This window comes from Eurytemora carolleeae, unplaced genomic scaffold (genome assembly GCF_000591075.1).
Source record: "Eurytemora carolleeae unplaced genomic scaffold, Eaff_2.0 scaffold289, whole genome shotgun sequence".
Taxonomy (NCBI): Eukaryota; Metazoa; Arthropoda; class Copepoda; order Calanoida; family Temoridae; genus Eurytemora; species Eurytemora carolleeae.
Window position 1 is genome coordinate 262,380 of NW_019396372.1, and position 12,199 is coordinate 274,578.

A 12,199-nucleotide genomic window follows, 5' to 3' on the forward strand; every position below is an offset into this window, starting at 1 on the left:
TTTCATAGTCTGAACTTTAAGTTTGTTTTGTCCATGGTTGTATTTTGTTGAGCTGCTTGGTTAGTTTGGTTTGTCCGTGGTTGTATTATGTTGAGCTGCTTGGTTAGTTTTATTTATCCATGGTTGTATTATGTTGAGCTGCTTGGTTGTTTGTTTTGTCCATGGTTGTATTATGTTGAGCTGCTTGGTTAGTTTGTATTCTGGACCTCAGAGTGATAATCCAGTCATTGTAGATTATACTGATGATACTGAGCATCCAACTGTCAGGTACAATTCTCTCTCTATTCATAAAGTAGTAATCTCTGTTACGTTCGTCCGATTGTAACTCATGAATCCCTTGAATGAATTTGTATTGGGAACTGAGTAGAATTAACGGTCTGATTTAATATTTCTAAGTAGATCGGGTGGAGTTTTATAAAAAAATTAGTTTCCAATCAAAGCTGGATTCCCAAGGAAATTTCCAATAACAGAGATGTTTGAATGAAAACTGAATTTTAAATGTGGAAATATGCATTTTGATTTTTGTCTGAATATACCTCACCATCTGCTAATTGTGGACGTCAAATACTACTGCAGTCAACGAGAATATATGTATGTTTTTACCCTTTGCTGTTGAAAATAAATCTAGTAATGATAATGATAATGATCAAATTTATAAATCTAAATAAAACTTATTTATTTGTTAATTATCTTTCTAATTTATCAAAATTCAGGGGCTTTTTGAAATTTATGATTTTTTTAGCAAATATTATAATTGTTATAAAGGAATTGAGTCTTGGCCAAAAACCCACATTTTTAAATCCAATATGTATATGCAACCTGATGGTGTAAATCTTTCATATTTTAAACTTAAATTTAATTTAACAGAATTCTACAGTTTGAAATATCTAAGGTCACAACATTGGGTTGCAAAGATCTAGGGATTAGAAATCAGACTCAATTCCTTTACAGATATCCTGAAACATCAGAGATATCCTACTCATCCTCATCAGAACCTCATCATCCTTCAAGCCGACGACCTCCACACGCCCTGGAGGACTACAACGAACCTATCCACCCTCTTCCGGACTACAGTGAACCTCCACCTCGTGATGTTAAGAACCATGTTAAACTAGATTACGCAGCTCCAGATCTAAATGTAGAAATCTATGAAGATGATTATGTGGCTCCAGATTTAGGTAAATAACTTTTATTGTCAAAAAATAAATTCATCGCTTAAAAGGAATTTAAAAGATTTAGAACGAAAACCTTAAAGTTTTGTCTGACCAAGAGTGAGTAAAGTATTTATGACATGAAACTCTTTTAAAAAGAATTTGTCCATTTAAATTATTCTCTTAAAAAATGATTGGCAAATGTTTAGTTAAATAATCAATGAAAGAATTTGTAAGTATTACATTTAAAAGCTTAGTAAAAACACGATATTTTCTACATTATTGATCGTTTAAAGGGTAGCATTGGCAATCAGGCCTGAGCTGAAAACTTTTGAATGGAATATCCTTAATCCCAATCGATTAATTAATCTGGAGATTAATAACAAGAGGAGATCAAGCATTAATCTCGATATCTACCATTCTATAGTTTTCAGCTCAGATTACTTATCCCTAACTCTAACTTATTATTTTTTTATCGTATCCATTGGTATTTCAAACTTTATAATATTTTAAAATAAATTAAAACATTTTAGATTTACACTCCTTCAGGTTGAACAGATATAGAGATCAGATCATTACAGTTTGATATGATGACTTCTTTTGTTTTAATCCTATGACGATGGGGGGGGGGGTTGTTTTTTCTAAATAACCTAAAAACGGTTTACATTAGAACGCTAAAACTTCTTCACTTTTTTAACTTTATTGTGAACAATTTTTTTTTTGATGCATAGGGTAGGGTGAAGGACGGTCAAACAGTGGATCGTGTTTTGAAAAAAAAGAAATGGTTGATAACTTTTTGATTAATGAAGCTACATGGCTAAATTTTATTTATTCAAAAATCCCTTGAAAAATGGATAAAATAACAAAATAACAAAATAACAAAATGGGTCTCATGTTAATATTTGTCAAAAGTAAAAGTAACCATTTTTTTACATTTTTTCCGACAGACTTTTTGAACTTTTGAAAACTTCCCTTACACCCTAACCATTAAAGTTAGAGGTCCATTTTTTTTTAATGAGCAGTCCTTGAAAAGTTGGACTTTATTAAATTTTGTTTTAAAACAACAATTTCATTGCATAATGAGGTTTTAATATGTGGCCTCCCTCCCTTTAATAGCAATCGTAAAGATATATTTACATACAAAGGTTTACATACATTTACTAATTTCTAAGATAAACAAAGATGTTGCGAGGTTTGAACTTAATTAAGCCTTTATATTCATAGTTTAAAGTTGCTGCTCATATTCAATTAGATTTTTGCATTTTTTGCACTTTTACTATTACAGTATTCTTTTCAGAAGGGTTTACAGCGGACAAATACCTAAAGTCAACTCCGAGCTCCGACGTGCCCAAACTGAGTACCCATCCCCCGATCAATGACATCTATGAAGAACCTATCCAAACCTATCCAACCTTTGATGATTTACCACTAGACGAAGATGTGATAGACAGGCCTATTCTCAAACCAAAGAAGAAGAAGAAGAAGAAGCATCAAACGAAGACTAGAATGATGAAACCTGATCTTGTATTTCTAAATGATGAAGATGATCAGTATCCAGACAAGGAAGTCTATGATCCTGAACCATATGTTGAGGATGAACCCTATCTAAAACCTTTCCACGAAGAATCCCCGTATCATGCTCCTTACTTTCAGGAAGATATTTATCATCAATCCTCCAAACAAAACAATCCAAAACAAATAATAAAACCACAAGATTATAAACCTTTTGAAGAGCATTACAAGCCTTATAAGAAACCTAACTATGATAAACCCAGATTTGATTACAAAGATCAAATCCACGATGAACCAAATCCATATCCGGAAGAATTTCCCTATTATGAAACATACCCGGAGCACGATAATAAACCTGAACCCGAACCTTACTACCTTGGAAATATTTATAAACCTGAGCCTTACCCTAAACATGTTTACAAACCTGAACCTGAACCCTATCATCCTGAACCTAAACCCTACCATCCTGAACCTAAACCCTACCATCCTGAACCTGTTTATAAATCTGAACCTGCTCCACCTCCCTATGGTTACAGAACCCCTAAAGAATATTATGGTTCTAAGCTAATTCCGGAGTTAGATCCAGCCCTAAAGGACCCAAACTGGAATGTCAAGGATTTTAGTACTTGGAAGGAGAACCTGGAGAACAAAGAATACGGAGGAACTCTGGCAAACCTAAGAACAAAGGGTGGATATCACCAAAACCCTGAGTCAAACAATGAACTCCACAATCCTGGATTAATCAAACCAGCAGGATATGATCCAAACACGGATCCTTACAATGTACATTACAAATCTAGACCTGAACATGAGAAGTATGAAAATAATTATGAAAACTACTATCAACCCTATCCACAGGACTACACCCAATACAAACCAGTGGTTTATGAAACTCCAAAGCCTTTCGATATATCATTCGAGGACTGGCTGGATACTTCAGGTGTTGAAGCTTTTGGTCTTCCTTCAGATGAGGTTAACCATTATCAGTATGCTCCAGTGTCCTATGATCATATTGGACACAGAAGCTTGAAAAGCCATGAATACTATGACAAACCCTTATCCAATATTGCCTCTTCTCCTTATCAGAACTACAGGCATACACAGTCCTATGAGAACTACAGGCCTACGGAGTCCTACTATCACCTTCCTAATTCTTATCAGTACTCAGATCATAAAGCTCAGGTAGATTCTTTATTGATAAATTGTTGATGAGTTATTACACTTTTTTATAATTTAATTAGATACTAATATTAAACAAAAATATTTACTGAATGTATTTGAGCCTGGCTTGAGTGCCAAGCCATCTTGTAACTTACTGAACAGTTGACAGGGATAGTTGACAGGGATAGTTGACAGGGATAGTTGACAGGGATAGTTGACAGGGATAGATAGTTGACAGGGATAGTTGACAGGGATAGTTGACAGGGATAGTTGACAGGGATAGTTGACAGGGATAGTTGACAGGGATAGTTGACAGGGATAGTTTACAAGGATAGTTGACAGGGATAGTTGACAGGGATAGTTGACAGGGATAGTTGACAGGGATAGTTGACATAATTTCAAGTGACTCCTAATCTAACTTTCATATATTAGCATATGTGCCCTTTAAACCTGTGTCTTTATTTTTTATTGTGATTTGATTGTCAATAAAAGTAAATCTGCGGATTTATTGCATTAGAAAACATGAGAGAAATTGGCAGAATTTAACTTGTTTTGATATAGCAAAACGACAATATCTTTCAACTAGGATATGGTGTGTGTTTGATCTGATATTTGATGATGATATGTTTTGTAGGATTTGTGTTTGGACCAATACGTTTTGTAATGAAAAGTTTGGCATGTTGTGAAGCGAACTCGCCGCTCTATGAGAGAAGGAGCACAATCTTTTTTAGATAAATTGAAAATATGGGATTAGTTTGAAGTTATGAGTCCTTTAACAAATTTTTATTTTGCATTGCGTTCAGGAATTTGTTTTATACATTATATCAATGATTTTGTTAGGTTGAGTCTCCTATCCTGACCCATAGTGCACTGGATGCACTGAGAACTATCAGTGGTACCAGACTCTCTTCTCACCAGACCAGACAAGTTCATATTCCTCAACACTTCATCCAACCTTCTCATCCCCAAGCTTTTTCATCCCACTTTATTCCATCCTCAACCAATCAACCCTACTCAGATAAATACCCGGAGTATTACCCTGATCCGTCCTCCTGGAACTCAACCAGGGAGGAGAGAAAACCCGAACATGAAACCTTGTTTAGAGAAACTGTGGAGGAAAAAATTCCAGATTCCAGCCCGGTTCTTTTTAACTCCAATCCTGTATCCTACGTTGTTCAACCTACCGTAGATTTTAGTGTTTCCAAACCAAGAGAAACAAATCCAACTGGATCCAACCCCAGAGCGCCTAATCCAACCTTTACAGCTGGATCTAATCTAAGAGCAGCTAAGCCAACCTTCACTGCTCAATCTGGACCTAGAGCAGGTAAACCAACATTTAATGCTCAATCTGGACCTAGAGTTAACCCCCAACGGAAATATCAAGGTTCTGATCCAAAGAGAAAATCTCCGTCAAGATCTAAAAAGTTCCGAGGTTCTAATGGTTCACTATGGAGCGGATTGTCAAATTTTGCACAAACTATTATTGATAAAACTCCAAGTCCTTTGGATTTGCTCAGTTTTGGATCTGAGAATTACAGAGAGTACAGGGAGCATCAAGGACTAAGTGAAGACTATTATAGTGATATGGATTATGCAGATTCAGCATTGGACTTTACTATTTCTGAACAGGAACCAGAGTACCTGGATATGGACTTTTCAGAGTCCGTGAATCATGTCAAGATGATTAAATCAGATCATGAAGTTGAGAATACCAAGCTTAAATCTGACCCTGACAAGCCCAATCCATCTCTTGAGGAATTCTTTCACTTAAGGAAAACCATGAAATCTTAAGATTAATTTATCTCCCGGTCTAATCCCTGTAATCCATTGCACTTAGCCTTAAACTTTGACACAAGGTTTATGACTTTAAATTTTATATAATTTATCATTGAACCAAGAAGTATAAGATAATAAAGATTTCATGATATTTATCAAACAGAGAGCTTAACAACGGAACGGAGAGAGACACATTGAATACTACTGACGTTATCCGGGATCTTGGAGAACTCAGAAATGAGGATTCAGATCATCAAGAAGAAACTATGATTGAAATCATTCCTGTGGGCTCTCAACCAGATTTTAAGGTTTTAAACGATGAGATGAGCAGCGATGATTTGACAAATCCAAAGTCATCAACTACACAGGGATTACTTGAAACTATTTGTAAATTTTCACTCTCCACCCTCTATTAAATTGTCACTGTCCACCCCACCCTCTATTAAATTTGTAATTCATTTCTTTTCTTGCAAATTATCTGTGAAAAGTCCGGAAACAGTTCCCGCCCTGTGTTCGTTTCAGATTTTTTGCAAGTTTCATGTCACGGATAAACAGGATATACAGATACAGACATTCGGAGAGTTAGGAGATAGAAGTGAAAAGGACAGCAATCAGCTGTCTAACAGTCGAAATGATGACAGCAATCAACTTCCTAACAGTCAAATTGACAGCTCTCAGCTGTCTTACAGTCTGAATGACAGCACTCAACTGTCTAACAGTCGGAATAATGGGAGTAAACAACTGCCTAAAAGTCAGAATGACAGCCCTCAACTGTCTAACAGTCGAAAGGACAACACTCAACTGTCTAACAGTCATAATGACAGCTCTCAAATGTTTAGTAGTCAGAATGACAGCTCTCAACTATCTAACAATCAGAATGACATCGTTCAACTGTCAAACAGTCAGAATGACAGCTCTCAACTATCTAACAATCAGAATGACATCGTTCAACTGTCAAACAGTCAGAATGACAGCTCTCAACTGTCTAACAGTCAGTTTGACAGCACTCAGCGCTCAGATTTCTTAGAAATGAGGATGATAAACAAGGATAATAAACAAGAGGGACATAATATTCAAGAAGCATTCAGAAACATTAATGAATCAAGTGCAGTCAACAACTCAAATTATTCAAAAGATAATGATGATGACACTGGTTCCAATGATTCGTATGTCAATGCTTTTTCGGCTTTAATCATTCCAAGTCATTCTAATAAATCCGAGAAATATTTTTATTCCAAAGAATCAGATGGTTCCAATGATTTCAGTGGTTCAGATAATTTCTCAGAAATCAATCATCCGAAACCCACTGTTGCACTTCCCATGAATATACACAAGGAAGGAATTATAAAAAGACAGTATGAAATATATTGATTTGAACAGAGGCCGAATTTAAAGAATTTGAGCCGCGGCTCAAATATGGTTGGTTCCACTTAAAATTGTATTCAATGTTTCAAGATCTAAGCGGGCACTCAATTGAAACCAGTTTTTGGCGGATTTGAGCGCGGCTTAAATTCATTAAATTCGGACTGTGGTGTTCTAAATGTATTCAGTTTATTTAATTTTAGTTTAAATCTTTAAATTGGTGTTTCTTAATTTTAAACGTCGTAATGAGGAATTTATTATTTTTAAGTTAACATTAAAATAAAAAGAGTCTTAAAAAACTGTAGCAATGCAGAATTGTATCATTTAAAGATCAATTTATAAATTTTCTTTTTAAACAATCGCAAATATAATTCCAAATTTTAGACAAGCTCTAGTTCACTGAAAACCATGTTTATGTACTTGGAGTACATAGCAGATAATAAATCAGTCTTGGGCAGTACACTGTACAATGCAGCAAAACTTTTCCAGACCAAGATGAACGAAAACGGGGATAATTAAAGTGATTCTAAATAACTTGTAATCGCAATTTTAAATACATAATTACCAGTGATTAGATAAAGTGCCAAAAACATTATGAGTTGCATTACATTGTGCTTCTAGTCATATTTTGTGATACATCAGAACTGTTAACATAAAACAATAACAAATCTAATTTGATACGTAGATTTGATTGAATAAAATGAACTAAATTCTTAAATTGTTGTAAATGAGGTTTCTCTCGAGTCTCTTCATCTTCCAATGCAGATAAATTAGTGCTGACCTAAATATATCAATACATTTTATATACCTTTATATGGCTATAGAGGCCTTTGATAAATTGTGTATGAAAACATTAATGATGNGAATATTAATAAATATAATGGCATTGAACATACCGCAACAATAACCGGTGCAGAAGTTTGGTTTTAATCGTTTTCATTGGTTTTCTTCGTTAGATCAATGTTCGTGTAGGTTTGATAATTTGATTTTTAAAAAATTTCGGCGAAGAATATTAATTAATTACTAAACCTATTTTTAAGTTTTATAGTCACTGTTAACTAATTTCGTGAGATTATTACTTTAAATTCTTGTTCGTTTATTTGGTGTTTGTGTGTGGGAACCTCAGTTTTCCAACCATATGGTAACCAAAACCTTGGCATTGAATTTCGAGCAACATTAGGCCAAATGTTAAATATAAAAATACACTTTACACCAAGAATGGATGGAACACACATAAACAAATGAATGATATACTTCACATAACTTTTAAACAACATTTAACTGTGAACAATACAATTCAATTTCACTATCTTGAAAAAAATATATGTGTTGCAAAAAGGTGAAATCCATGAAAAAGTTCGGGGAAATGCGCCAAATAATTGAAGCATGAGAGGGAATGCGATTAAACTTATACATTTTATTTGTTGTACTGATAAAAATGGCGGAGAGTAACCTAACGTTTTTTAAATGTGGTCCACACGATTGCTCGTTGGGAGATCAAGAAGTTTGTGTGGAGAAGATCATGGAAACCGCAGCAAATGTTTCTCAGTTTTGTGAAAAAGATGTTTTTTGGAACGACTGTACAGATCTGGAGTGCAAGTAATTATATTTCAGTTTAGACCATTAGGATCACAACAATAACACTCGAAACTTTATAAACTTTATAAATTTATTATATTGAGAGATTATTAATCATTTTAAATGATCATTGTTAAGACTGAATCAGTGCCGAGTTTTTAAAATAACCACTTTTGATGGGAGAAAAAAGACACCAATTGTCAGCTGTGAGATTCCCAAAGTACAGGTATTTTGTTTAGCCTTTTTTAATTGAATCAAATAACCAAATTATTTATTTTCACGCAATGGAAGTTTTATTTCGTTGGTGTATGTGCTCCACAAAACAATATATATTTTAATGCGGAGTCTAAGCTACAGATTAAACTCTACTCATAATCTGAATTTCTGATCCTTATATATTTAAAACCTGATGTTGTATTCCTTTGATAATTCAAACTATGAATTCTGTCTGATAAAATAGTGAATGGTTGATATTTCAAAGATCCCAGTGCATAAGGTAGAAATGATGACGGAAACATCTTGTAAAACTTAGATTTATTCTAGAGGAAGCGGGAAAGTTTATCCTACTATCCTCTATACCCTCCATCCACAGCAATATGGGCCTCTCTGTCAACCCTTCTTAGCCTCCTACCGCTCATATTTGGACTCGGTTATCTTACTGTTTACTACTGTGGATTCAAAAACAAACCATATAAATTAAAAACCAGGTAAACCCCATTTTTTGTTTGAAAAACCGTGCTTCAAGTAGGCGTTATTGCAAATTAGCAAATTTAATAGAATATAGGTTAAACTAAGCATAGATTATAGATTGTATGTTTTTTGACAAAATTATGGACTTCAACTGTTTCATTAAAAAACTGTCGTTTTATTTTCAAAAAAAAAGAGGGAGCATGCACGATTTACAACGGTACTCTTCAAATCCTTATATGATTAACAATGTGGACGATATCGTCGTTTTTTAAGCTTGACAAGTGTATAATTTAGTCAATTTCCTATATATAAATATTTTTTCTCCACATTTACTTTTCATCCCTTTTTGATCAGACAAAACTTTAAGAATCCTTACAACAAAAGAAAAGTAGCAAAAAAAAGTTGGGCCAGATACAGAATTTAAGGAATTTGAGAGGTCGCTAAACTATTTACCACCGATTCTAATCCTCATGATTCTTCAACTTTGAATCGCTGATTCAAGATTTGAACCGGGGGTAGATAATTTAGCGAACAAACTCAAAATCGTTTATTTCGGCCCCACGATGAATATATGAAAATGAAATCTAATATTAAATATTATAGTGTTGGTGTACAGTTTCCTCCTGCTGAAGATGAGTATGAAGATGATGAAACTTTATCCTCCTCTTCTCTAAGCTTATCATACGTGTCTGTTGTTAGAGAATAGATGATATTGTGTACAGCATAATAAATATATTATCAATAGATTGAACAATAATTTCGTTTCATAACAACACTTATCAACCTTTTCTTTATTGTTCTATTGACAATTTAGTACTCGTAAATGTCTAACAATTTGTGTCTTGCATTTTCTTTACATGATGACATCACACCTTGACATGAATATATTCCTCAGTATTTATCTAGGCTTTCTCTTGAACCACGATGACGTCATCAACCTCGGGAAATAAATGAATCCTCATGAATAAGAACTAAAGCTTGGTTTTTATTTTCACACGAATAATTCATTTTTATCCACTACACTCTTTTATTAAAGTTATTTTAACTTTACAAATGTTTTGAAAAATCGTATTTTAAAATATTCTTTTATTTACAAATTGCAGTGTATCCTTAAGGATTCACAGCTCCTATTTTTACATGTTTCCGAGAAAACATGCCGGTTTTATTTAGATAAAAATTCGGCCATTTGTTTTAGATTTCGCAATAGTATAAGCTTGAGTTTTAGATAAAACCTTACTGATTAAGTGCAGCCTTTGTAGCACACATAGATGTGTGTTCATTGTTCAGGACAAACTTTGTAAAAACACTATAAAAAGATTATCATAGATGTACATTGTACAATATATCTACAAATCAAAAATGCAAAAATTACTGGACCTTGATACAAGGAAAAGGTCAAAATTATAAAAACATCTTTTACGACTTTGAGACCTTGAATCACCTCTATTTTTGATATTTGGTTAAAGTATATACTTGGTTGCATTGTTGCATATTAGAAAAAAACCTTTTTTCATCAAAGCATCTCTTCAACGAGACGCATTCAAAATATCGGTTAAACTGAAATTTACTTAAATTTGACGTGACGTGCATAATACATATCTTTAACTGAAATTCATTAACTAGAAAAGGAATTGAGTCTTTGCCACAAACTCTGAATTTATAATCCCTAAATCTTTGAAACCCAATGTTGAAAATCTTTGATATTTCAAACTTACATTATTTGATCTAACAGAATTCATAGTTTGAAATATCTAAGGTCTACGACATTGGAATCCAAAGATATAGAGTTTAGAAAAGCAGAGTTTGTGGCAAAGACTCAATTCCTTTAGAAGTAAAAAAATTAAGTCTTTGAACTTTGAGTTGCTAATCCCTTTAAACATACTGTGACCTCACTCCATCTTTTGTATATAAATATACGAGAAAATATCCTTTTCCCTTAAATGCTGGTTTAAGATTATATTAAGGTAAAAGGTTAATACAAATGCTTCTTTAGAATTCTATTTAGATCCATCAACCAAATACAACAAGAATATAATTCTTCTATTCTACTATATTTTATCTCAATTTTAGAATTCCGACTTTAGTCAGCGCATCTTTCTGCACACAACACAATTCTAAATCCTCATACGAGAATAATATATTTTTAATGCTACATTACACTTAAATTGTAACACGGTAGATTTCTTTTGCTGACACAAAACTTCTCATTCGATTTCGCTTGCATAAAAATGCTGATAAAATGTAAATTCTTTTGTTGAAAAACATAGAATTAAAGGCAAACATTTTTTTAATAAATTTATTCAGAGTTTATCGATTAATAATTTATCTGATATAAATGTAGGGAAAATAAGTACATTCAACGTGAATCTTAAATTTTATAATTTTTATTTTCGGAAACCATTGTTTGTTTACAATAAGAAACCAGTTTTTGTTTATTTACATCAAAGAGCAAAATGCCATTCCATCGCTCAACAGATCCTGCATCATCACCTGAATAAGTTCACAGCTAAGGTAAAACTAATTGTTAAGGTCAAGAATTGGAGTGATTAAGACCAAGAATTGGAGTGATTAAGACCAAGAATTGGAGTGATTAAGACCAAGAATTGGAGTGATTAAGACCAAGAATTGGAGTGATTAAACCCAAGAATTAGAGTGGTTAAACCTAAGAATAGAGTGGTTAAACCCAAGAATTAGAGTGGTTAAACCCAAGAATTGGAGTGATTAAACCCAATAATTGGAGTTGTTAAACCCAAGAATTAGAGTGGTTAAACCCAAGAATAGAGTGGTTAAACCCAAGAATTAGAGTGGTTAAACCTGAGAGTTGGAGTGATTAAACCCAAGAATTAGAGTGGTTAAACCCAAGAATTAGAGTGGTTAAACCCAAGAATTAGAGTGGTTAAACCCAAGAATTAGAGTGGTTAAACCCAAGAATTAGAGTGGTTAAAATCAAAAATATCAATAGATTGAAC

At 33.4% G+C, this 12,199-nt stretch overlaps 2 protein-coding genes and 1 long non-coding RNA gene across 3 annotated transcripts in view; 2 read left to right on the plus strand and 1 right to left on the minus strand.

The window, feature by feature from the left end:
- Positions 1 to 157: 157 nt before the first annotated feature.
- LOC111701961 (extensin-2) lies at positions 158 to 7,680 on the plus strand. Its single transcript, XM_023473468.1, has 7 exons — positions 158 to 267; positions 952 to 1,178; positions 2,449 to 3,845; positions 4,665 to 5,596; positions 5,764 to 5,968; positions 6,156 to 6,935; positions 7,347 to 7,680. The coding sequence occupies exons 1-7, from the start codon at positions 173 to 175 to the stop codon at positions 7,479 to 7,481; spliced, it is 3,771 nt and encodes a 1,256-aa protein (XP_023329236.1). The 5' UTR covers positions 158 to 172; the 3' UTR covers positions 7,482 to 7,680.
- A 622-nt stretch (positions 7,681 to 8,302) lies between these two features.
- On the plus strand, positions 8,303 to 9,984 carry LOC111701962 (uncharacterized). The gene is made up of 4 exons (XM_023473469.1): positions 8,303 to 8,561; positions 8,679 to 8,766; positions 9,084 to 9,247; positions 9,834 to 9,984. The coding sequence occupies exons 1-4, from the start codon at positions 8,359 to 8,361 to the stop codon at positions 9,934 to 9,936; spliced, it is 558 nt and encodes a 185-aa protein (XP_023329237.1). The 5' UTR covers positions 8,303 to 8,358; the 3' UTR covers positions 9,937 to 9,984.
- A 1,614-nt stretch (positions 9,985 to 11,598) lies between these two features.
- LOC111701963 (uncharacterized) overlaps positions 11,599 to 12,199 on the minus strand; it is a 2,713-nt gene continuing 2,112 nt past the window's right edge. Inside the window, exon 3 of the long non-coding RNA XR_002765314.1 lies at positions 11,599 to 11,720. This is a non-coding gene — a long non-coding RNA (uncharacterized LOC111701963). The remainder of the gene's footprint in view (positions 11,721 to 12,199) is intronic.

What these genes read in the sequence shown, in the direction of transcription:
- LOC111701961 (XM_023473468.1), top strand. Translation starts at nt 173, where the DNA reads ATGTTGAGCTGCTTGGTTAGTTTGTATTCTGGACCTCAGAGTGATAAT. An exon ending in ACTGAGCATCCAACTGTCAG is followed by an intron (nt 268 to 951) that starts GTACAATTCTCT and finishes ATTCCTTTACAG; the next exon opens with ATATCCTGAAACATCAGAGA. An exon ending in TTCCCATGAATATACACAAG is followed by an intron (nt 6,936 to 7,346) that starts GAAGGAATTATA and finishes TCCAAATTTTAG; the next exon opens with ACAAGCTCTAGTTCACTGAA.
- LOC111701962 (XM_023473469.1), top strand. Translation starts at nt 8,359, where the DNA reads ATGCGATTAAACTTATACATTTTATTTGTTGTACTGATAAAAATGGCG. An exon ending in TGTACAGATCTGGAGTGCAA is followed by an intron (nt 8,562 to 8,678) that starts GTAATTATATTT and finishes ATCATTGTTAAG; the next exon opens with ACTGAATCAGTGCCGAGTTT. An exon ending in CCATATAAATTAAAAACCAG is followed by an intron (nt 9,248 to 9,833) that starts GTAAACCCCATT and finishes TAAATATTATAG; the next exon opens with TGTTGGTGTACAGTTTCCTC.